The 25,184-nt window shown below is 32.8% G+C and overlaps 3 protein-coding genes across 3 annotated transcripts; all 3 read right to left on the reverse strand.

Moving 5' to 3' along the window:
* Positions 1-4,153: 4,153 nt before the first annotated feature.
* On the reverse strand, positions 4,154-7,955 carry LOC133185839 (carboxylesterase 1C-like). Its single transcript, XM_061321127.1, has 3 exons — positions 7,921-7,955; positions 4,721-6,289; positions 4,154-4,543 (listed from the first exon to the last, which is right to left on the reverse strand). The coding sequence occupies exons 2-3, from the start codon at positions 6,271-6,273 to the stop codon at positions 4,369-4,371; spliced, it is 1,728 nt and encodes a 575-aa protein (XP_061177111.1). The 5' UTR covers positions 6,274-6,289; positions 7,921-7,955; the 3' UTR covers positions 4,154-4,368.
* A 6,815-nt stretch (positions 7,956-14,770) lies between these two features.
* LOC133185725 (acetylcholinesterase-like) lies at positions 14,771-17,406 on the reverse strand. Its single transcript, XM_061321025.1, has 3 exons — positions 15,869-17,406; positions 15,273-15,474; positions 14,771-14,812 (listed from the first exon to the last, which is right to left on the reverse strand). Exons 1-3 carry the CDS (start codon positions 17,383-17,385, stop codon positions 14,771-14,773), a joined length of 1,761 nt encoding a protein of 586 aa, XP_061177009.1. The 5' UTR covers positions 17,386-17,406.
* Positions 17,407-22,383: 4,977 nt separating this feature from the next.
* Positions 22,384-24,587, reverse strand: LOC133185726 (liver carboxylesterase B-1-like). The gene is made up of 3 exons (XM_061321026.1): positions 23,044-24,587; positions 22,684-22,882; positions 22,384-22,413 (listed from the first exon to the last, which is right to left on the reverse strand). The coding sequence occupies exons 1-3, from the start codon at positions 24,585-24,587 to the stop codon at positions 22,384-22,386; spliced, it is 1,773 nt and encodes a 590-aa protein (XP_061177010.1).
* Between the last annotated feature and the right edge of the window lie 597 nt (positions 24,588-25,184).

Genomic DNA, 25,184 nt, shown 5'->3' on the forward strand with positions numbered 1-25,184 from the left:
AATAATCTTACACAATCATGAATTTTAACCCTGTTTTGCTCATTAAAAATATTCAAATATTAACATGTCCATGTAATTACAATTGAAGACTGTTTTCAGATCTACAGAAAATTGCATGGAGTCTACTTTAATTCCTTTTGAAAATAAAATTAAAGAGCGAAACACAATTAGACTAGAAAGTAGAATTTGTGCAGCAAATCATGAATGTTTTGAACGTTCTACTTCCTATTAAATTTTGTTTATGTAAATTTAAATAGTAGACGCCTTTGCTCCAAAGCTAATCTGTTGATGTTGTTAATTTCATTGTATAGTAAAGGGCAATTGTGTCATAATGAGTATTGGTTATAACATGTCATGTGTACTAAGTATGCATAAAAAAGTGAGTTTAAACCTTTTTTTTATACATGTATATTAGACATACATGTACCTCTATTGTGTTTTAATTAACAAATTTGCAAGAAAATGCCCTTATTTACGCCCTTAACTCACCTGCTTTGTAGATCATCGTATTTGTGATTTCTTGTTTCATATAAATTATATATGGTTTGGACGTTTTTGAAAGTTTTAAAGTTTGCGTAAAAATATACCTTTTTGGTAAAAAAAAACAAACAAAAAACATTGAGCAAAGACCCACTATTCCTAAAAAACACACTTTTATGACACAACATTTGCATCTTCAGAGAAATACTTAAGTCCTTTTAGTCAAGGGTCATCTAACATATGTTGTGTAGCGTAGTGGTCAGCGCTATAGTCTCAAAGGAAAATGGTACTAAGGATTTTTATTGCTAGTGTTCAAATCCAACGAATACCACATAATTTTTTTTTAATAACAGATAATTTTTGCTGAGAAAATTTTCCTCAAAAAAGTTTTTTTTAATAATAATTTTTATAAATTTCAAGAATAAGAATTTACTCTAAATACTAAATTCACAAATTAAATATGATTTTTAAATATGTGAAGCTATAGGTATTCTGCACGCATTCTACACCCATCTCTATTGAGAAATCCATAGGGACCTTTCATTTTCTAGATTTCATAAATATCATCCCCAAAGAAACGTAACATTGAAAATATGTGTTAATTAGAATAAGGTGTAACGTTTTGATATAAATTAAAATCAAGAGGCTCAAGAACCTTAACGATCACCTCAATATAAAACAACACTGAAAAGACTTAGAAGTATAAACTAAAACAACAACACAAAATGAGAGATGAAGCCATGTTGCCAAAAAGCAGGAAAAACGATTAGGGATCATTTTTAATAAAAAATGACAAGTGCTCTGTATCAAATCCTAAAGTAGATCTATTTACTTGCTTTTCTTTGTCATTATAACTTTAAAATATTAAGATAACGAACAGTAATCAAGCTCAAAAGTCAATTAAACAATACGAATTGGGAGCAGAGCAAACACAGAACTCTAAAAATATCACAGATGGGATCAGTATCCAAATAAACAAAAAAGTGCTTGAGCACAATTGGTAAATTCAACTCATCCCCTTACATATTAGCCTCTCTTGGAATTTAAAGATTAAATGTACAAAGATAAAGTATTTCATAGCTATCAATTATAATAGGTGAATAGCAAAGGGGAATAACTTCTCTCAGCAGAATACAAATAAATAAATCACAGCCTAGCACCAGAGCACTTTACGAAGTGGTCCAAAATTTTACAAATCTGGTAAAAATACCTTTACTTATAAGATTCCTGTACTCCTTTTGCCTCCGAGATGCCCAGGAGCAGAGCAGATGGATTTCAAAGGAATAATACATTTTCACTAGATATTCAACAAACCCCGCCCTTAAACCTGATTCCGTGACCTATTATATGTGAGCACTGTTTTTTTTTTTTGTTTTTTTTTTAATTAATACTCAAGAATAAAAAGTTTATTTTCAAAGAAATAATGCAGTTTCACTATATTTTATCAACAGAGTCCCACCCTTACATCAGAATACCTGAGCCAGGGGCCATAACATGAAAGTTTATAGCATGCATCCTTGCTCTTTATCGCAGCACAGTCACATGTAAGGCTAATAAAGGGGGTGGGGCTTACGGGAAATATTTATTATGACATCTCTTATAATAACAATTCTACAATTTACATTTGAAATCTTTGTGGCACTCATTATTCTTAAGACAACAAATGTAGTACGACAGTTTCCACATTATAATTGAGTATACAGGCATTTTTAGGATGGCTCCATTTTGGCTTTTAGAAATGTTTTATTTATCAAATAAATACAGTTTTATGTTTGTTTGTTTGTTTATTTTTTAACATCCCTCTCGAGAATTTTTCACTCATATAGAGACGCTACCACTTGCCGGTGGAGAGCTGCAAATTTTTGACCTATACTCGGCACTGAGGGCCATTGAGCAGTGAGGGATCTTTTTCGTGCCAGCACCTACTGCGACACGGGACCTCGGTTTATATGGTCTCATCCGAAGAACCGGTCTCCTCGTCCAACAGTGGGATTCGAACCCGCTACGTAAGGATCAATTCCTTACTCCGCGACTCTAGAGCGAACGCTCTAACCACTGCGCCACGTGGGCGACTTTTTGTGTTTATAAATCAAGGGAATCGATGACCTAGCATTTTTAAGGATAAATTAACGCATGTGAGTTAAGGCTAGGTATAGGCGTTTCTATGCAAATGAGCTAATAAAAACGCATAAGAGGTATATTTATTATTCAGAGAAAGTGTTGATTTATTTTCTTATGCATACTTAGTACCCAAGATATGTTATAGCCAGTACAAATTATGACGACATATTATGACGTCACTGATCTTTACCTACTGGAGGTAATAAAACACATCAACAAAACAGCTTCGGCGCAAGGGGTTACCCTATTTATTTTTATATAAAAACTGTATATTGCTAAGAAGAATATTCTATAGATTAATAAAACTGCTGCACAAATCCTAGGCATTTTCTCATTTGATCAGAATTTGAGGAAACTTATACTGGACTGTACATTTTTACCCTTATTCAACTTAAAACTTTAAAAATAGAAATTATACAAATGAGCTGTTGATATTTGTGCAGCAATACCAGCAAACTTTGGAATATTTTGCTTCTAAATGTACCTTGTTTCAGTTAAATAAAATAGAGCATGCCCTTGCGCCGAAGCATTTTTGTTGATATCCATTATAATCTTGTGTAGTAAAGAACAATCACGTCATAATATGACGTCATAATGTGTACTGGCTATCTTATGTCGTGGGTACCAAGTATGTATTAGACAATAAGTTTTAACTTTCTCTGTATAATAGATATAGTCCTAATGCATTTTAATTAAATTATTTGCATAGAAAAGCCTTTACCTAGCCTTAACTCACCTGCGAAGCTCTTAAGGCTCGAGTTATATTTTTTTTTTATCTGCGAGCATAATTTGAATAGAGAATATGAAAATATCTTATTACAGGGAAAACAAATCACACAACTTTTGCAAAATCCACTTGTCTTAAAGGCAATTTAAAAATCAGGAATATTTCTCGTGAAATAGATTACATGTTAACTGTAAATACCCACCAAATATCTTCTCACATTCAGTCATCTGAAGCTGTAAAATGGAGGTCTTTATTCTTACAAATGTTGAGCATAGAGGCTGTCATGAAAGCATCTCTGTGACGACAAAAACCCGTTTTGTACGTAAAACGAATTCTATACAAACATATACATATAATTTTATTATACCTCTGTGAATTTTTTCTATATAAAAATATGACAAATAAACCTGCTATTTTTTCTAAACAACCCCTACTGTGGAATAGTTTTTGTGCTATTTGCCCATGGTGAAATAGTCATTAAACTATTCACCGGCAGCATTCCATTTCATTTTTCATCTAAAAACTATCTGTTTGTGGTATTGTGACGTATCCGGTTTATGACGTAACAAAAGTAAAGTCGGTTTCTGTATAATAAAACGCCTATTTACCTACTAAGTTTACCGTCCCCCTTGACAGCAAACTATTTCCCTCGGCTGCGCCTCGGGAAATAGTTGCTGTCTTGGGGACGATAAACTTCCTATTGTCCTCATAGCCAGTAAATAGGTGTATAATATGCCCTTTTTATTTGAACAGTACAAAATAAACAACTTCATGTATTGCAAATCATTCACGGCTTTAAGGTCCATTCTTTAAAAAAAAAATATATATATATATACATATTTACATGTTATTAAAATATAAAATAATTTAGAACATGTAAAATTATAAACAGTTTTATCCTTTTTCATGAATTTAACTTTTTCGACTGCCATTGATATATGATTTGCATCTATCATGCATCATACTTCTAACAAAATAGATACGTTAGTACACAACAGATTCTACTGTCTAAGTTCAGTCATTTATCAAATTAAGTTCATCTACAACTCATCATGCACGGCTTTAGTTCTCCCTTTGTCGAGGACTTTTCTTATTAGGTGTGTGGCGTCTGGTTTAAGGTCTTTACCTTCTGTTATTGGAGTGTCTAGAATTGCGTACTTTTTGGTGATAGTGTCAAAGGAAGGCCACTTCGGAAGATCGTCTGAATGGGGATTCCTTCAAGTTAATAAAAAGAGACGATCTATATATGTGAATTCAGCATTAAAAAAATTTGCTGAAAAAAAAATAAAATGAAAAACTACGTATCAGTGTAAAATATTTTGTCGCATTGCACATCTGATACTAGTACATTCAGAAGACAGAATTCTTTCAGAAATTGGAAGAATTACCTACCCAAACTTGGCAAAGTTGGTCCAATACTTAATAACGTCTTTAGACAACTTCTCTACAGCCGCTAGATCATGTTTTTTAAGTGTCTCTTCCGAAATATCACTATAAGTCATGTTAAACATTAAATGCAATTCTTCGCCATGTCCAGCCTTTTTAAACCAGGGTGCTGGATCTTGAATGAAAGGAAAAGGGGATTGTTTAGTGACTAAGTATTGGAATGTGTTTGCTTTATCATTGTCCTTAGCATGGATTTCTAATATGGTGTTGCTAGGAACGATAAACCATGAATCCCCATAAAAATCGCATACTTTCAAACTTTGTTCTACATCCCCTTCAGAGCTAGTATAAAAATCGCATATTTCTTGTGTCAGTTCCGGAAAATTTCCTGCAACTGTATCAACAAATACTGGTGCAAATACCTCACATAAAATACTTCTAGGGACTCGTTCTGATGAGTTGAATTTGAAATGTTCTTGAATGTCAGGAGCTAAACTGAAATATCCCAAATTCCCTTCTCCGTCTAGAGTCCCCGATATATAATCGATACTACGGAAAAAGCGATAAGCTTCGTCGTCCCACGATTTTGGATAAGCCAAATTTTCTTTGATTAAATCGCCGTCAACAGTTGGTACAAAACTTCCTATCTGAAAGGACGCATTTAAAGGAACTTGAAATTCGTTGAAAAATATCGCCGATGTAATGTTTTCGGCCGGCACTTCTCGCAAACATTTAAGAGTTTCTGTTATTTCTTTACCCTCGCAATTTGTTTTCTCCAAAAGCAAATTACTAAATTTTTTCTCCTTTTCTCTTTGGGAGATAGAATAGAATGAAACTACTCCACTTTGTGAAATAGCTCTTTGAAAAAGACCTTCGTTTGATGGGATCAGTGTCTGGAGGCTCACGCTCATGCCACCTGCTGACTCTCCAAATATAGTAACGGATTCAGGATTTCCTCCAAAGGCTGCAATATTATTCTGGACCCATCGTAAAGCCTCTATCTGATCCCAAAGTCCGTAATTTCCAGGTGCCATGGGATCATGCAAAGTCAAAAATCCAAAAATACCTAATCTATAGTTAATGGTTGCAACGATTACACCACCTCCTAAAACTAGCTTCTGAGGTTTGTACTGACTCCCACCACCAATTATAAATCCCCCGCCATGAATCCATACCATCACAGGTAGGTTTCTTGCTTCTGAAATTTCCCCTGGTACATATATATTTAGATATAAGCAATCTTCACTGATTTCCGTAGCATCAAATCCAGGAAACGGAAATTGAACTTGTGAACAGTGAGGACCATTTACATCTCGAATGCCCTTGACCCCTTCCCACTCTTCGATAGGTCTTGTTTTCTGAAAGCGTAGATCTCCTATTGGAGGTTGGGCATATGGAATTTTCACGAATCTGTACACCTGTCCGTCATCATGGAGTTCTTCATATCCTCTTACCCAGCCAGACGGCGTCTTGACCTCCACCACATTGACGATATCGGAGCCAAACGCAAACGTGAACAAGTATATTTCAACGTAACAAAATATAGAAAAGTATTTCATTCTTCTTCAGTTGTGCCTGGAATATATTTTAAGTTAACTTAGTTGTGTAAAACAGATGTAAATATTTGTTGAATTTCCGTCATTACAGAATATTTTTTGGCATATTTAATTTTCAGTTTCGTAAAGAATATCTTGAACGGATTAAAAAAACTAGATTTTCAAAATGTGCAACCATTGTAAATTTTCATTAATAAGGGAAAATATTATCTTTAAAGCTTCAGTTTTAGTTTTCAAGCTACGACTGAAATTTCCAAAAATATTTTAACAGTTTTATATCATATCTTTACGGATTTCACTCACAAAGGTTTTGAGATCCGTCGGCTTTGTTATGTGCCTAAAGTCTGCATAATGTTTACTTTTCTGTAACCCAGTATGTGTCATTTTTTTCTCTTTCAGATATGCGCAAAGTAATCTAACTGCATTGATGAAGCAAAGAAAAATGCGAAGAAGCTTTCCACTAATTTGTTAACAATTACCGTCCTTAACTAGAATATTATTGAAAACAGCTATAGCAACTGGGAATTTTCCTTAATTTACCTTTTGTAGAAACTCTATAATATGTTCTGAATATCAAATACTTTTCTGTTGTTTGCCAAATTTTAAGAACTTTCAAGTAAAAGAAAGTCATTGTAGGAAAAACTGCTTTTCTTTTACATAATAAGTTGGTGTGAGAAATAATTGTTCAGTGTATTAATGCATTCAGAAAGGTTTATCGGTTATTATTTTTGACTTGCGAAGCAGTATAGATAAATCATCCAAACTTACTAAATATCTATTTAAAAACAAGAGCATTCAAGGTCACAAGAAAAAAGACCATGTAGTCAAATAACAATGTTTAGTTGAAAGGAAAATGAAGTTAAATCATAAATTATATATTTACATCCACTAAATACTTTTTTTTTCCTTTAATTGGTATGAAAATCATTTCCCTTTACTAATACATGAATACTAAACTAGTTTGAAAAGACCACCTGCATTGAAAAAAAGGAAAGATTTTTAAGCAAATGACTCTTCTATCAATGAAACATACCAAAAAGATAAATAAGACAATATTTTACATAATTTGACCTTCTTTATACTTATTTTTTTGTATTAAAACATATATATTAAGCAAAAATTAACATAATTTTTTTGTTAATGCTGAATTAACAGTTGCAACCATTGCAAGAAAAAAAAAATTAGATAGTAATATATATTTTCTTATACTAGTTACAACCCTTGATTCCCCATGAAAGAAAAAGATAGCACTTTTGTTTAAATAATTTTTTTTAAATAAACAAGTAATTATGAATGAATGGATATTTTACTCTTAAAAACATTTGGGTTTGTACGGATGGTGTTCTGTACATATGCGTTCAAAGGAAAACACGTTAAATATCGTAAACAAGTTTATCACAATTCATACACGACTTAAACTAACGCCTGTTTGAACTCGACCTCGCATTAAACTGATGTATATACAACAAAACATGACTAATTATGAGAAAAAGAAATTAAATCATGTCTTATAAAATGAACCTAAAGTTTACTTAATACAACTGATGCTTCGGAGACCTGGCAGGGATTTCTGACCACATCCTCGAAAAGAGCTGACAATGCAAATTATGCTTACATTTCTCGTGCAGAATTTGTTACACACTAACTTACCTGTTCTAACTCTCGTGTAACCGATGTATAGTGTAGATAGTGTAGATAGTGTAGACAGGCTTTTCAATTTAAAAATACTAGATATTTACATTACCTGCATTAGCCGTATACTAGATTTTGACCCTCTCTGTGAATGAGTATTGGATGTATATATTTGCAGCCTGTATTTTTTTAAGCCATATATGGCGTATTTTTGATAAGTTCAGAAAACCAAAATTATATTAAAAGATCTTTCCATTTGTTTTATTAACTTTATAAAAAGATAGGACTTTTCTGTAGATTACACAATTTAAATCAATCGTGTTTTAAAGATATCAAAATTTAAATCAATTATCGATTTATTTACCGACTCCATAAAGTTTAAAGTCAATTTAACTATAGAAACGTAAGAATTTTCAAGTTCAAAATCGGTGAAAATTTTAATTTGAACATATATCACGTATATCTACATTCAATTTTTAGCATTATTGTTTTTTTTAGCTTAGATATGCCATATAAAGCTTTAACGATTGATCAATACAATATACTAATTTCAATTATAAAAATGACAAAATAGCAAAAATCAATTCGAACAGAATTGAAGTTTTTTCACTCAGCACTATGCCACAAAGTAAAATATTTCCATAAATAAGTTGTATTTTTTCTCCATTGAAAGCTTATAAACTCCATGTTCTAAATGAAAGAATTGAGCATTGTTGATAATACATAATTTTTTTTATTACTATGAGAGAACAATCTTAAGCAACAGTCGACAACAGGGATCGTTTCAGAAAAAAAGAGGAAAATGTCAGAGGCAAATCCAAAACGTTACGTTTTAAAATATTTATTAAATATCAGTAGTGGAAGGACTTTATACTCATTACTGCATTTAATATTTTATTTTCACGTATTCTATTTAATATATTGTTGCAAATAATCCAGGCATAAAATATATTCATAGTCTTATCCAAAGAAACAAATATCTCTATGCTGACCCATATACATCTTTGATTTAGATTTATGAAATCAGAGTATATCATGAGTTGATTAATGATTTGAAATTTTATTATTCTCCAATGCATTTTTAAAAATAGGTCTTGAAGTAGCTCTAGTAAAGCCTTATTTTATGAAATAGATTTTTAAAAAATAAATCATTTCAAAGCTGAACAGAGTTTTATGGTACACATGAATCATAATGCATCCTCTGATGCCCATTTTGCATTTACAAGACTTTTAGTATGGATGCCTCCTTAAAATTATTTTTGAAACATTTTTTTTTCAATTCAATTAACAAAAGTAAATCGGAAAAAACGCTATTTAAAATGCATCAAAATCCACCAACGTATATAAATCAAAATTGTTTTAGAGGAAGGGTTCGCCTTCCTAACAATCAGATATCCCCCTTTCCAAAAACCTAGTCATAGCTCTGACTTACTGCTTTAATTAATGCAATAATTAACAAAAATAAATAACTTTCTTCTTATTGTAACTATTGTATGTTCGCGATAAGTTAACATCTTTGCATGATTATTTGATTTACCAAAACAGAGAGTCCGAAAAGATGAACCAACATCGAACACCCCAATCACACCCAAAAAGGAAAAGAATATTTCACTTATATCTGTATGACACAATTACAGCTTCGTAATTACATTAACAGAACTTCATAGAGTACAATTTCAGTATAAACTCTAAGTTATCGATCCTTACTCATATGAAAAAATCATCAAATTATATGTGTGCAAGAATGCAATTAAAGTCTCCCTGAATAATTAAAAAGTTCTTTAAGAATGGACTATGGTAAACAAAAGCATATAATATTTTTATTTTAAAAAATGTTTTCTCGTGCATGCGAATAAAAGTTGGTTTGCAGCAACGTGCTAAATCAATTTTGTATGTTTCATTATGCATGTTGCTTGATTTGTATACAGACCTTTGGATCGTGGTAACGTTAAATGCATTATTATGAAATACTTTGTAAAAATCTAATTTCTGGAGTGAGATAGAGAGGTTTTGACCTTCTGGTCCAAATTTTGCATTTAAAAAACAAAACTTCTTAACACTGATTTTCATAAAGAGCTTTAGCATGGGATTGAAATGAAAATAGTATGAGGCATGAAGCGCCACTTTTTTTAAGAAATGATTTTTATGTAAGACTATGAATTGAAGAAAATTTAACACGTAGATTTGGAAGAGTTATAATTCATTCTCGTAACATAAAATTAGAAATATGAGGTGTATATGAAAAGAAATATTTAGTGTCATACCGATTAAATTCATATTAATAAACATAATAAAGCGCTGTTTCTCAGTCAAAATTTCACAATGTGATAAAAAATTATTTGATTGTAAGAAATGAACGCATCCATTATCAAGAATGATCTTTTCTTAATTTTTTCAATGGAAAAATGTAATACTAATAAAAATATGCATATCATACAAGATACATTTAAGCATTTTTGAAATGGTTAACACATGTTAAAAAAAAAGAGAGCATTCAATTTGTGTGTGTTTTAAAACTGGAGGTAAATGTTTTATGTCAAATATATAAAGAAATTTAGAAAATATAGGTAAAAGGAAATAGAAGTCAATGATTCCATCAGATATATGGTTTAATTAAATTGTATCTCAAAAGTATCAATCATTAAACTCTGGATAAATAAAGTACTAATATTATTAGCAGTTTTAACTCGGATTTTAATCTCTTGTATCACAGTGTCGCCCCCTAATGTCAATTTAAAAGCAGGCATTTTTCATAATGAACACCAAAAAATTTACACGCTATGTTCTGCGCAAAATCACTAGAAATGACATTGCTGCTATATTATAGATACTTGTAGTAAAACACAAGAATATAGAAATACATTTGAAAAATGATATAATTTATCATGCATAACATAGATCACTCCCTTTTAAAATGATTCTTTTTAAAGAAGTGTGGCGCACGCCTCGAGATTTTCTCCCCCTGTTCATGGAGTGTCCAGAATAGTGTATTTTTGTTGATAATATCGAAGGTTTGCAGATCTTCTGCATTTGGGTCACCAGGAGAAAGAAAATACGAAAAAAATGAGGAAACAAATAGTTTCAAATAGTAATATTGGTTAAACAGAAAATTTTAAAAGCCTAAAATGAATATATCAGAGTAAGCAAAACATCTTTCTTTTGTATTACAATGCTTGTAAGGATGAGATTTGCCGAAAGCTTTTTAGTATCAAGATCTATCCATAGTTGGCGAAGGAAAGCTTTATGCGGTGCATTTCTGTGTTGACATGTTAAAATCCACGTAGAAATCTGTATCTGTTAAATTTAAATATTATCAGCAGACTAGATTTTAACTCTGTTCACAAAAGGGAATTAATAAACGGTGTATTTAAAGATCTGACCGGATTTTTTCTCTTTTGTTGTAAGTCTCATAAGTTGTATGTGTGCTTATTTGGTAATGTTTTATACATTGTATGAGCTTTTAACACAGATAATGTGATAAATTTCAAAGCAATTTAAAGAATTGCAAAACACATTCTTAGGTTGTGTATTTTGGGGGTTGAGCTTACATCTTTTCTACTATCGCACACACTGAGGTTGCCTGGTTTATCAGGTACTTTGATTTTACCCTCTTCTCATAACTTTCATGTCTTTGTTTTTTTTAAATTCTCTTTTCATTTCCTCTATTTATTTTTATTTATTTATTTATTTACTTATTTTTTTCTTCTTCAAATAATTGTAGAAAGAAACGCCAACCTCTTCGCTCTTTAACTGAAACTGAACAACCGTTATTTTCAGGAGCAGAGAATTAAAATCTTCTAAAATATAAACACAAGAGGCACTTGCAAATACACACTAAAATAATGATTGAATATCAAATTCACGAGAATATTCCAGACTTCAAAATGATTTGAAAATGAATACAGGCAAAGCATTTTTGACCATGTGTGTATATTTACTGAAGATTTCAAGCACAAAACAAGTTCAGCAGAAAATTGGATGAGGTGGTAGCTTTATTCTGTCTGATATATTATTAAAGAATAACATCTATATGTTAAAGTAAAAAGATTGCAGTTTTTCGTGAACTATAACATATTTCATACCAGTATGTTTCTTGTCAATTAAATTTGAGAAAATGATCTTCAATGGATTTGATTTACATACCCTTTTATTCATGACTTTAATATTCTTATGCGTATAATTCATTGGAATATTTCTTTTATTTATAGTTTCTTTCGTACATTTACAATATGTTCCAGTTCACCTTATATCCGTTTGTTGAAATTAACTTACGTTTGATATTTTTCATACTAATTGTTAGGCGATTATTTACACACTGAATTGTCGACGGATTTTTCCGTCATTTCCCGATCATGACAAGGAGCACACGGCGGGTGTGACCGGTCGGCAGGGGATGCTCACTCCTCCATGGCGCCTGATCCCACCTCTGACGTTTTGGAGGTCTGTGTTTGCTCTGCTCCTATTTTGTAATGTTTAATGGACTTTTGAGCTTGAATACTGTTCGTTATCTCCATATATTTCATTGTGCTATACACGTTTGGTTACTTGTAATTCATTTTACCTTAACAAGCTACATGTGTTTGGATAACTCAACCAAAATTAATAGAAACGATTTAACTTACAAGCTTCATATTTTAAAGATCTGTTTCAAAACGCTTATACTTGTAATTAGTATTACACAGAGTCATTTACCTCTATCCCTTTCTACTTTTTATAATAAGGCAGATACTAGAGTCGCTTTCGATAGCCAAATGTGGTTAGAATTCAAAAACTTTAATAAACATAATACTTCAAATTCATTTAAGTCTTAGGTTATAAATTCAACCTCTATAGGCACTGGATTATTGCTTGATAATAAATCTCTGATTGAATCTACAGAGGGAAAAAATATTTTCAAATAAAAGGGGAGTTTGTTGCAAGAAAGCTTAGCTCAGTGTTAATGTCATTCAGTCCATTAGTTGATGAACAGATTCCTCTTAGCATAAGCTAGTTAAATTTTTTGAACGCACCCATATTTAGTTCAAAATCTGAAAATTTTTATGACATTTGCATGGCCTAAGACTGGGCACATCAAGATATGAGGAAGGCGCTTTGGGATGGAAGAAATGTGACAAAGAATCCAGATTTCGCAGCAGTATTCATATGTTCTATCCATATTATGGTCTAAAGTAAACAAGTTGTAACTGATATTTAGTAGAGTCGGACTAATCTTTCTCGCAAATATTTAAATTTTAGACCAGCCTGTCAGCAAACACAACTGCACAAAAAAAAGGCTCACTGTCTTCGGTCCAGTACTCTTGTTCCTTTTTTTACATTGCATTTAGGTCAGGAAATCTCCCCTCAGGTCTAATTCAAGGGAAAGGGCAAATTCACGTTAGACCCCTCTCCTAACCTCCTTGGCTTTGTCCTTTGAGATAACGTTGCCTGCATCATTTTTCAGATTTATATTTCCCAGCTGTTTATCTACTACCTACCACTGCAACAAACCAGATTGGGCATATGGAAACAATTATTTTTGATTTTCATTTTAGCATGTACGCATGCATTTCAAGTTTTTTCTTAACAACACAAAAAGGACATATAATGATGACTAGGTACAACTTTAAAATACATATTTGAACTTTCCACAAGTTTACAATAATGAATAATTAGTGTTCTTGATAAAGGATATGCAAAAAATTTGCAAAAAAAAGTTATTGAGGTTAAATTAAGGAATTTTTTTTTATTATCCTTATGTTCTGTTCTTTTTGGAGACTTTTTTTTTTACAATAATCGAATACGTTTTACATTTTAACTCACTTGAGGGAAAGGCTCAAGTAAGCTTTATTGATCAAAGAGTTTCTGATTCTATCTATCTGTCCTCTGTCGTCTTTAATATCAAAGTTTTACATAGAAATATATATGACAAAAATCTTCCTCTTACGAACAAGTAGGTATGATTACTCCTAATTATATGCAAGCATTCTCAAGAAGTGCAAATTCAAGTCTGTTCAAATCATGGCAGTTAGGGCCACATCAAAATATTAATATTAAACCATTCCAAATTTGTTTTTCTTGCACGTTTTTTGACAAATCATTGACTATTGGCTTACAAGATGAGGATACTCAATAAAATCTGCGATCAAATGTTACAAATAAATGCATGTTTACAAGAAAAAATTTATGAAATCCTTTTCTTCATAACAGCAAATCATTAGTCATATTGCTATTGAAACATACTCATGATAGGTGGAATCAAACTTGGATGACCCCAGAGTGGATCAGATATTTTTTTCATAAGAATCTCTTAAAAATCTGAAGAACACTAATGCTAGGATGACTCTAGTGACATTGTGGGCCAGGCATCTTGTTTAAATTGCACACATTCATTCACTATTCATGTTTTAAAATCTCATTTGGCGAACTTTTTAATGGTAATTTTTTTTCAAACATTAATTTCCCTGTGCTGTGTTTACACCATTGATATATGTGGGTTTTCAAATAAAATGCTATTTTCTGAAGAACAGTGTAATATATTGAGATGTGGCTGTGGCTACTTTCAAGGCTAACATTTTTTTTAGCTGACAAATATGCATTTAAAGTATTATACCTGTTACAGCAAATTAATATTTACAAATAGTTGTAGCCATTCAATTGATTTAACTACATGTATTTCATTTGCTGGAGGAGCATTGAGCACTTTATAAATGCAAAATAATTCTAGAGATAATAAACCGTATACAACCCAAGATACTTTTCAAAATGAAAATGACATAAACAAGTTAGCGAATCTTATTTATAAAAATATTGAGGTTTTTAGTTTTGGCTAGTCTCACATACCTTCACAAAAATCAAATCCTTCAAATTAATGGGGGATAACCACTAAGAGTTAAGGAATGTTGATACTGGACACGATCATAGCATTCTTTCTCTGTTAATTTGTTAATTTTGTTAATTTTTTAAATAATACTCCGTAAATTTACATCTTGGTAATTCCAATCTACTTCTTCTTTTTGCCCAACATTGGGATTGGACGCTTAACCCTGTCCTTTTTTTAATACAAGGACGTCCTTTTATTTGTTCGCAACCATGATTGAAACAAAAAATGCATTATATTTGAAGATTTTATTAAAATCAACGTGCTGAATTTTGATATATTAAGGATTATACTGGATGTAATTCTTTTATTTCTGAAACAATATAAAAAATATCCTTTTTTATTTCTATATTTGAACGTTTATTTTTCTTTTATCACTGATTAAAAATTTTACTGATCATAAAACGCAACATACAAAATAATGAAGCTAAAGCAAAAGCAGTAGAAATACGTGCAATGACATCACTGTGTAGTATGTTACAGTCATTGTCGATTTTAAAGGACTCAAGTTTACAGAGTCCGAAGTACATGGACTACTGTTGTATAATTCATCCTGCGTATCATTAGGTTGCCCTTTGAGATATACTTTTTTAAGAAGATGCGTGGCGTTAGCTTTGAGACTTTCTCCTTCTGTTATTGGAGTGTCCAGGATTGCATATTTCTTGGTGAGAGTATCAAATGACGGCCAGTTTGGAAGTCCTTCCGCATTGGGATCACTATAAAGAATAAAAATATGGGCAGCTTTGAATATTACAAAATCTTTTTAAAAAAACTGCATTCAACTGTAACAACAAATGGAAATTTAAAAAAAAGTACTGTGGAATCATCATTGTTCGTGGGGGATCAATGTTCGTGGATTTCGTGGGTCAACCTAAACCACGAATTTACATCCTCACGAACAATTTTTTTTTGGTCAGCGTACTGATTAATTAAATCTACCAAATAAATGAGCTGCCCACGAAATTACATCCCCACGAAACAATGAAATTTTGCTTGCCCACGAACATTGACCCCCACGAATTTAAATGATTCCACAGTATGCAATACGATTTTTATTTCATAAAATGAAATATTAAGCTTTTCCAAAAGCTTGAAAGAAACAATACCCACCCATATTTGGCAAAATTAGTCCAATATTTAATGACGTCTTTAGACAACTTCTCTACGGCCACAAGGTCATGTTTTTTCAAAGTCTCCTCTGGGACATGATCGTGAGTCACATTAAACATAAGATGCAATTCGTCGCCGTGAGCAGCCCCTTTGAACCAGGATGGTGGTTCTTGAAAAAAGGGAAAAGGACTTGGTTTGGTGATTAAATATTGAAATGTTTTAGATTTATTGTTGTTTTTTGCATGAATTTCTAACATGTTATTGCTAGGTACGATAAACCATGAGTCACCGTGGAAATCAGCCACTTTCATACTCTGCTCATCGTCACCTTTAAAGGAAGTGTAAAACTCGCAGATTTCCTGAGTTAGTTCCGGAATATTTCCAGCAACTATATCTACGAATAATGGCGCAGTTATTTCACATAAAACATTTAAGGGAACCCGTTCCAATGGGTTGAATCCAAACTTTTTTTGAATTTCTGTAGAAAACATCATATACAACATATTTCCCTCTCCGTTTAAAGTTCCTGATATGAAATCAATGCTTCGGAAAAAGCGATAAACCTCGTCGTCCCAAGACTTTGGATATGCCAAATTTTCTTTGAACAAATCGTCATCAACTGAGGGAACCAAGCTACCAAGCACAAAAGTTAAATTTAAAGGTTTCTGAAATTCTGTCATGTCTATTGTCGCTGTTAGTTTTTCTGCAGGTACTTCTCGCAAACATTTTAGAGTTTCTTCAATATTCACTTTACATTTGCAATTTGTTTTCTTAAGTACCATATCATTGGTCTGTTTTTCTTCTCGTGTTCTCGAAATAGAAAAAAATGAAGCTACTCCACTTTGTGAAATGGCTCTTTGAAAAAGCCCTTTGTTTGATGGGATCAGTGTCTGAAGACTCACACTCATGGCACCAGCTGACTGTCCAAATATTGTCACGGATTTTTGGTTGCCTCCGAATGCTGCAATGTTATTCTGAACCCACCGCAAAGCCTCGATCTGATCCCAAAGACCGTAATTTCCAGGTGCTAGAGGGTCGTGCAGATTCAAAAACCCCAGAATACCTAATCTATAATTTATGGTAACAACAATTACATCACCTCCTAGAACTAACTTCTGAGGTTTGTACTGACTAGCTCCACCAAACACAAATCCCCCACCATGAATCCAAACCATCACAGACAGATTTCTATATTCAGAAATTTTTCCAGGTACATATATATTAAGGTATAGACAATCTTCGTCGGTTTCCAGTACGTCAAATCCAGGCGTTGGGGACGGCATTTGAGAACACTGTGGTGCATTTACTCCTCGAATACCCTCCACTCCTTCCCAATATCCAATGGGTTTTGGTTTTCGGAAACGCAAATCTCCTAATGGAGGTTGAGCATAAGGAATTTTTACGAATCTGTACACCTGCCCTTCGTTATGTAATTCCTCGTATCCCCTAACCCAACCAGAGGGGGTCATGACCTCCACTACATTAATGACATCAGACCCAAATGCAAAGATGACCATGCATATCCAAACACTTATCAATGGGATATGGTTCATTTTTTAGATAGAAAGTCTGAAAGAAAACAAAAAAAATTTCTTTAGAAAAAAGTAAAGCAAATATCAAGACGGGTAATGTTTAATATGCTAGACTGAAATTCACCAAAATGAGCAATTGTTAAACATGTTTAATTTGTATGATTTTAAAATTCACAACATTTAAATTCTGAGAAGTTGAAGATTTTTATTTTTCATTAAACGTGTGGATAGAGATAGATTCATTGATAGCGATAGTAATGAATATATTTTTCGTTGTATTTCACAATTATCTTGACCAAAGTAAATGTTTGGGCTATTGAATCAAGGTGAATCAAACTTTTGCGTAATATAAATTCATGCTCAACATTTTTTTAAAAAGAAAATTAAAAAAGCAAATATCTGTATAACTGCCCACGGAGGTAGAACATACCTATTCTACGCAGATATAAAAATAAGCTAAGATATATTTAATGAATTTAAGAGTTTTGATCTTTGATCACTTACCTTTTTCACCGCAATAAGCTGTTAAGTGTTGCAACGATGTGTCGACTTTATTAAAAAAAAAACCAACTAAGCAAGCAGTATCTGTGATATTTAAATAGTTTTGACGGACAAGAGATTTGTGAATGATGTATTCTTAGGTATGACCGACTTAACTTTCTTTTTAAAAACCCGTTTATCTAAAGATCGTATATGCCTTTATTTGGACATGTTTTATTCAATCATATATGCACAGGTTGAGAAATTGAACCCGTTTATGGAAATAGTTGTACATTGGTACCTATACATTTTTTTGTGTTTATAAAACATGTACATATTTGGCAATGAAATAGTTAACAATTTATAAATTTAAGAATTATAAAAAAAAAAATGTTAGTTATAGGGAACGAATTGGTGTTAGTGTGTGTTTGTGTGAGTGTGTGTGTGTGTGGGGTGGGGTGGGGGGTTCGTAGGGGGACCAAGCATCTTCCCTACCTTCGTATAAGTAATATAAGTAATATTTACTGCGTCAATTCCTTTGTTGGACAATTGAAGTTTAAGGAACAAACGAGTTGTTTAAGCAATATTCTCTTCCGTAAAAAGTGGAAATTTGAAAAGCCAATGAGTTGCAATATCCATGATCACAGATCCATGACTTAATTCTGATGTCGAGACAAAAGTTTCTGAAAAACAAGATTATTTCATTTTTTCTATCGCCTTCATTTATGTAGCAGTATACCATTATCACCTGTATATGGAGTTTATGTCTTCAAGTTGAGTCGATATGCAAGCTATAGACATATAAAATGATGAAACAAGAATATCAACACTGTCGTTTAAAGTCAACATTTCGCAAATTTTCTGGTCAATACAAGGATCTTGTCAACAAATGCAATCTCTCATTAATCCGAATGTTGACTGACGTTGTACACTGAAATTATTCAGCCATAATTTTCCCTGAATTGTCCATGGATTTGTTCCCCGTTTGCCCGATCATAATAAGGATCACACAGCGAGTGTGACCGGTGTACAGGGGATGAGCACCTGCTCCAGTCTCTGACGTTTTGTAGGTTCTATGTTTGCTCAGCTATGAATTTGTCAGACGGTAGAGCGCTCGCTTCGTGATCGGGAGGTCGAATTCGAATCTCGGCCGCGACTGACCTAAGTTGATAAAAAATGGGTAGCAACTGTTCCTTCGCCATGCGCTCGGCACTTTGAAGTGAAAGTTGCGGGTCCTTCGGATGAGACCTTAAAAACCGTGGCCCCGTGTCACAGCAGGCGTTGGCACGATAAAGACCCCTCACTGCTCAATGACCCTGAGTGCCGAGTAAAGGTCTAAATTTGAAGCCCTTCAACGGTATATGGTGACGTCTCTATATGAGTGAAAAATTCTCGAATGGGACGTAAAACTACAATCAATCAATCAATCAATCAATCAATCATTGAACAGAATCTCTTTATTTTGTTTGTAATGGTTTTTTGTACGCCTTTCCATGCAGTAAATTTCTTTTAAACGAACTAAAGTATCTGTTTAAGTCTTGAGTGATGGTCATTTGCAAAATTAGCCAAGTAGTTTTGTCTTCCTCAGTCGAATTTGTATATATACATGCAACAACTTTTACTACGAAAATTGTGAAGGAGGTTTAATCCTGAACATTTGAGCAGACTTTTTTCCTGGCCTACTTTTCGAAAGTTCTGCTGCATATCTTAATTATAAGGATAAATCGGGACTCTTTATTTCCAATTAAACGATATTTAGTCGAAAATCCATGATTCAATTCCATGCAAAAACATAAAGAGTTAAGAATTTTGTGGTGGATTTTTTTTTTTTAGAAGAAAATGAAAGTATAATTTACAGTACTGTTATTTACCCTTGATTTCAATTTTCCATGCAGGCTGAATGAAATATATGGAGATAACGAACAGTATTCAAGCTTAAGAGTCCATTAAACAATACAACATAGAAGCAGAGCAAACACGGACCTCCAAACATCAGAGGTGGGATCAGGTGCCATGGAGGAGTGAGCATCCCCTGCCGACCGGTCACACCCGCCGTGTGCTCCTTGTCATGATCGGGAAATAACAGAAAATTCTTTTATTGCTTACTAAATGCAAAAGAAGAAGAAAAAATGATATATATTGAGAATGCAGAAAGGACAAATAATTGATCATGTGAAATAATTTGAAACTATTTCTTTGTCACAAGTTTTAGTGTCTGAGACTTTTTTTGGTCCCAAGATTTATTTGGATAAATAATGCTGGAAGAAAAACTGTGTAAAAGATATATATTTGTATGTCGCAATAACAGTGCAAAAAGATCCTTAAAAAGCACCGTAGTGCCAAAATAAGAATTATGACCACCATGTTTTGTTTTGATTTTTAATTAAACTATGCGTAGATACTTAAATTATACTTAACCAAAATTCTGATCTATTTTCATAGCAGGATCCAGCCTCCATAATTCATACAGGTTTTGTGAACTTTATAACTATGGTTTGCAGGGGGTGAAATTCACATGTCACAACAATTACGAACAATACTGGAGTAACAAATTTTGGACACTCTCAAAATTGTTTCTATATACCGGTACAAAAGGTTGACATAAGCAGAACTATAATGATCTTACTGACCTTTCCTTTCGCTGGTAAGTCTTACTTGTATTATATATAGTTATATTTTAATCAAAACATGTACATGTGTATACAGATTGAGAAGTGATACATTTTGAAATATACAATTTAAAACATCATGACAAAAAAAAAAAAAAAAAAAAAAAAACAAAACTTGGCCACAATTAGACAATTTGTGTGTTGAGGGGGTTGGGCTCCCCATCTCAGTACACATACGATTTTGTCGATTCAAATGAAACTTTATTTCTGGCGTACTTTAATTGAACCCTCATTCTCATGAACTTTTATCTTTTATTATTTTAATTTTTATTATCTTAAACTAAAAAATCTCCTTTTGTTCATACAATCACTTATTTATTTATCTTCATTCAAAATTTATAAGTTGGGAATTATCTGAAGTGCCCCATGTAATTAAAATTGAACATCTGTATAAATTGTTTTTCTCACGAACAGAAAGAAAGAAAAGTTCCAAAGTATTCCAAAATGCAAGAAATGCTCGGAACATTACTATAGTATTGGTGAAACTATACATGTATAAGACTACTAGCACAAAACAGAATTGATTTCACCATCTACATTTTGACAATGCGATTTTTTCGCTGAAGTTTAAAGGAAAATCAGAGAAGCTGTAAATTTTTTCTGCATGCTGTGAAATTACTTCGATATGTGAAACATCTCTGAGTGAAAGGTCTGGGTGGGAAAAGTCAAAGACATTGAAGATGTTCTCTACAAATGGTTTGTCAATAGACCTGGGCTGGGATTCATAAACATACTTAGATTTGTGCTAAGTTTCACACTTAAGTATAAAATAAATTCTTAGCTAAGAAAAAATTCTTAAGTCATATTCATATAAATTCTAAGTGCAATTCTTAGCTAAGTTTAATTCTGAGAAAATTAAAGCACTTAAGTTAGGTCACCCTAGCAACGCATACAATTTCCCGAACAAAAAGCGCACTCTTTTGTGATGAAGGTATTTAGTTCTATGTGTATTACATCACAACTGATACAACATTGTCATCAACATTGCACAATGCTGCATCTTACAAATTGATAAACATCTCAAAGTCAAAACAAGTTTCTAGTTTGATGTAATAGCATGGTTTCTTACTGAAAGAGTAAAATGTCTTCTGTAAAGCATTATTTTTACTTGATAAAGAAAACTTAAGTATTTCTTATCTACTTAAGACACCTCCTGAGGACACTTAACCTTAAGTCAATACTTAAGCACTAAATATGTTTATGAATTACACTTAAGTATTTCTACCAAATTTAAGTAATACTTAGGGACTTAAGTATAAAATATATAACTTAAGTGATTTTTTAAACTTAAGAATATGCTAAGAAGTTTTATGAATCCCGGCCCTGTACTTGATCTTACAGTAGAACAAAAGCCGGGGTATGGACGAACATCTTTATTATTATTTCTTAAGTACATGTATATGCTGAATTTATTAAATAATCAGAATGTAGAACATCTTGTACTAAAAATATTTCTCATTCTATTTATTGAGGTTACGTCATCAACCTAACACTGATATGGGTAAAAAGTGACATGTGCGTCACTCTGCCTCATCTCCCACGAACAATGTTTTAAAGTTTTTGAGTAAATGCCTTTCGCCCGCCCCCGCCGCCTCAACAAAAAAATTGATATTTTATATTTGTAAGCATTTTCAGACCCACTTTCATGATTTTTCTGTTAAGTTTAAGTTTTAATAACTGAAAATTTGGATTATCTCCATTTACAAATTAAATTTATTTTCTACATTTATATTTTGTGTCTGTTAAAATTATATGGCATTGTTTTTAAGACTTTTGAGAATTCCAATCAATTTATTAAGCGTCACAAAGGTGGTAGCACACAATAAAGGTAATCCTAGTTTATTTTATCAAGTCTCACATTCAACTGGTCAACGATAGAAATTGCATATACCATCTTACAAGTCTGGGACTTGTGTTACATTGTGGTTAATGTAGGTTAATGATAGTGTTCTAAGGTGCCTATAGATGACTTAAGTACGATCTCTAAAATATGTTATCAACAAGAATCGCCAATATTGAACACTTCTTATAAATTACATAGCTATGTACTTATCAAAACCACTAAAAATGTATGCAATGATATTACTGTGTAATATATGATGGTTATAATTGAGTTTACAGGATACACTCTCACTGAATGAGAACTACATAGACTATTCTTGTCTTTAACATTATTAAATGTAAAGTTTCCTTTCGAAATGACTTTCTTCAATAGAACTGTGGCGTTAGCTTTCAGATTTTCTCCTTCTGCTATAGGAGTGTCCAGAATTGCATATTCTTTGGAAAGAGTATTGAATGAGGGCCAGTTTGGAAGACCTTCCGAATTAGGATCACTAGAAAGGAGAAAAATATGAGCAGCTTTGATATTATAGAAACAATCGGAATTTGCATTCGACAGTAATGTTAAATAAAAATGTAACTTTTTCTTTTATACTAGTATTGGAAGGTATTAAAGGATTTGGTTTTGCAAAGGCTTGTAAAAATCAACACTTACCCATTCTTGGTGAAAATAGCCCAATAGTTAATGACATTTTTAGACAATCTTTCTACTGCCCCTAGATCGTGCTTTTTAAGCGTCTCTTCTGAAACATGATCACTTGTCACTCCAAACAATAAATGCAAGTCTTCGCCGTGACCAGCTCCTTTAAACCAGGATGGTGGTTCTTGAAAAAAAGGAAAGGGAGTCGGTTTGGTGATTAGGTATTGGAATGTTTTAGCTTGACTGTTGTTTTTTGCATGAATTCCTAACATAATGTTGCTAGGTACGATGAATAATGAGTCGCTCTGAAAGTCGGTCACTCTCCTACTCTGCTCGTCATCGCCATCAGGGGTAGTGTATAGCTCACATATTTCCTGAGTCAGTTCCGGAAAATTTCCTGCAACTGTATTCACATATGATGGTGCAAAGCTTTCACATAGAATGCTTACAGGTACCCGTTCTGATATGTTTAAATTGAAACGTTCTTGAATTTCCTGAGATAACATCGAATACACCAAAATCCCTTCTCCGTCTAGAGTTCCTGACATGAAATCAATACTACGAAAAAACGAATAAACATCATCGTCCCAAGACTTTGGATATGCCAAATTATCTTTGATCAAATCGCCATCAATCGTCGGACCCATGCTACCTAATACAAAACTTACATTTAAAGGGCTCTGAAACTCCAACAACTTTATAGTTGCTGTTAAATTCTCTACAGGTAAGTCTCGCAAACATTTAAGAGTTTCTGCAATATCCCCTTTACATTCGCAATTCGTTTTCTTAAGTACCAAATCATTGGTCTGTTTTTCTTCACGTTTCGTTGGAAAACAAAATAAGGAAACTACTCCACTTTGTGAAATGGCTCTTTGAAAAAGCCCTTTGTTTGATGGAATCAGTGTCTGAAGACTCACACTTATCCCACCCGCTGCATTTCCAAATATAGTTACGGATTTTGGATTGCCTCCAAAGGCTGCAATATTATTCTGAACCCACCGCAAAGCCTCGATCTGATCCCAAAGACCGTAATTTCCAGGTGCAAGAGGGTCATGAAGTGTCATGAACCCCAGAAGACCTAATCTATAATTAATGGTAACGACGATTACATCACCTCCTAAGACTAGCTTCTGTGGTTTGTATTGACTAGCGCCACCAAACATAAATCCACTACCATGAATCCAAACCATCACAGACAGATTCCTATCTTCAGAAATTTTTCCGGGTACATAAATATTAAGGTATAGACAATCTTCGTCAGTTACCAATGTATCAAATCCAGGATATCTGTCCTCAATTTGAGAACATTGTGGTGCATTTACATCTCGAACTCCCTCGACACCTTTCCATTCTCCAATAGGTTGTGTTTTCTTAAAACGAAGATTTCCTATTGGGGGCTCGGCATATGGAATTTTTATGAATCTGTATACCTGAGTCTCGTTATATAGTTCCTCGTATCCTCTGACCCAGCCAGAGGGGGTCTTGACCTCCACCACATTAATTACATCCGACCCAAACGCAAACATGACCAAGCAAATACCAAATGAAATTGATTTCATCAGGTACATTTTTGTTGGAGAAATGTCTGAAATAGAAGATAATTGTTTCATGAGACAAAAAATTGCTTTACATAGTATCAGAAGAAATTCATTATGCATGTTATAATATGGATCGTCATAATACGCATGAAAAACTTGTTCAATTCGTAGGATTTTAAAATTCGAAACTTTGTATTCAAAGTTCATAAGCTATGTGTTTTGCTTGACATATGGACAGATGGGGGATCTGAAAACTATATACAAAGTATCAAGGCATATGGCATGAAAGTCATGAATCTAATCAACTTGACAGATTTAAAGAAAACATTGGTAAACAGAAATTGGTCCGGAAAATTAGAAAAAGAGTAATTCACATCGTTTTAACCAAACGGGAGCTTAAAGAGTTCGTGAGATCTTCTGATCACATTTTACCTGGCGTTCGTTTGCTTTTCAGTAGTCTGTAAACTTTAAACATTTTTTTAAATGGCCAACGTCTATCAAATATAGCACAAAGAATTTTGAGGATAAGGGAATTGTTTTTTGTTAAGATATATGACGTGGAACGCTCTTTTTAAGAGAAAGATAACTGAGAATTGATGAAAAATTACCAGGATCATT

The sequence above is a fragment of the Saccostrea echinata genome, unplaced genomic scaffold (genome assembly GCF_033153115.1).
Source record: "Saccostrea echinata isolate AGI-Se365-2 ecotype Australia unplaced genomic scaffold, CSIRO_AGI_Sech_v1 ptg000012l, whole genome shotgun sequence".
Classification (NCBI taxonomy): Eukaryota; Metazoa; Mollusca; class Bivalvia; order Ostreida; family Ostreidae; genus Saccostrea; species Saccostrea echinata.

What these genes read in the sequence shown, in the direction of transcription:
- LOC133185726 (XM_061321026.1), bottom strand. Translation starts at nt 24,587, where the DNA reads ATGAAATCAATTTCATTTGGTATTTGCTTGGTCATGTTTGCGTTTGGG. An exon ending in GCTATTTTCACCAAGAATGG is followed by an intron (nt 22,883 to 23,043) that starts GTAAGTGTTGAT and finishes TCTCCTTTCTAG; the next exon opens with TGATCCTAATTCGGAAGGTC. An exon ending in GTCTATGTAGTTCTCATTCA is followed by an intron (nt 22,414 to 22,683) that starts GTGAGAGTGTAT and finishes ATCGTTGACCAG; the next exon opens with TTGAATGTGAGACTTGATAA.
- LOC133185839 (XM_061321127.1), bottom strand. Translation starts at nt 6,273, where the DNA reads ATGAAATACTTTTCTATATTTTGTTACGTTGAAATATACTTGTTCACG. An exon ending in ACCAACTTTGCCAAGTTTGG is followed by an intron (nt 4,544 to 4,720) that starts GTAGGTAATTCT and finishes ATTAACTTGAAG; the next exon opens with GAATCCCCATTCAGACGATC.
- LOC133185725 (XM_061321025.1), bottom strand. Translation starts at nt 17,385, where the DNA reads ATGGTCATCTTTGCATTTGGGTCTGATGTCATTAATGTAGTGGAGGTC. An exon ending in ACTAATTTTGCCAAATATGG is followed by an intron (nt 15,475 to 15,868) that starts GTGGGTATTGTT and finishes TATTCTTTATAG; the next exon opens with TGATCCCAATGCGGAAGGAC. An exon ending in GTCCATGTACTTCGGACTCT is followed by an intron (nt 14,813 to 15,272) that starts GTAAACTTGAGT and finishes ACAAATTAACAG; the next exon opens with AGAAAGAATGCTATGATCGT.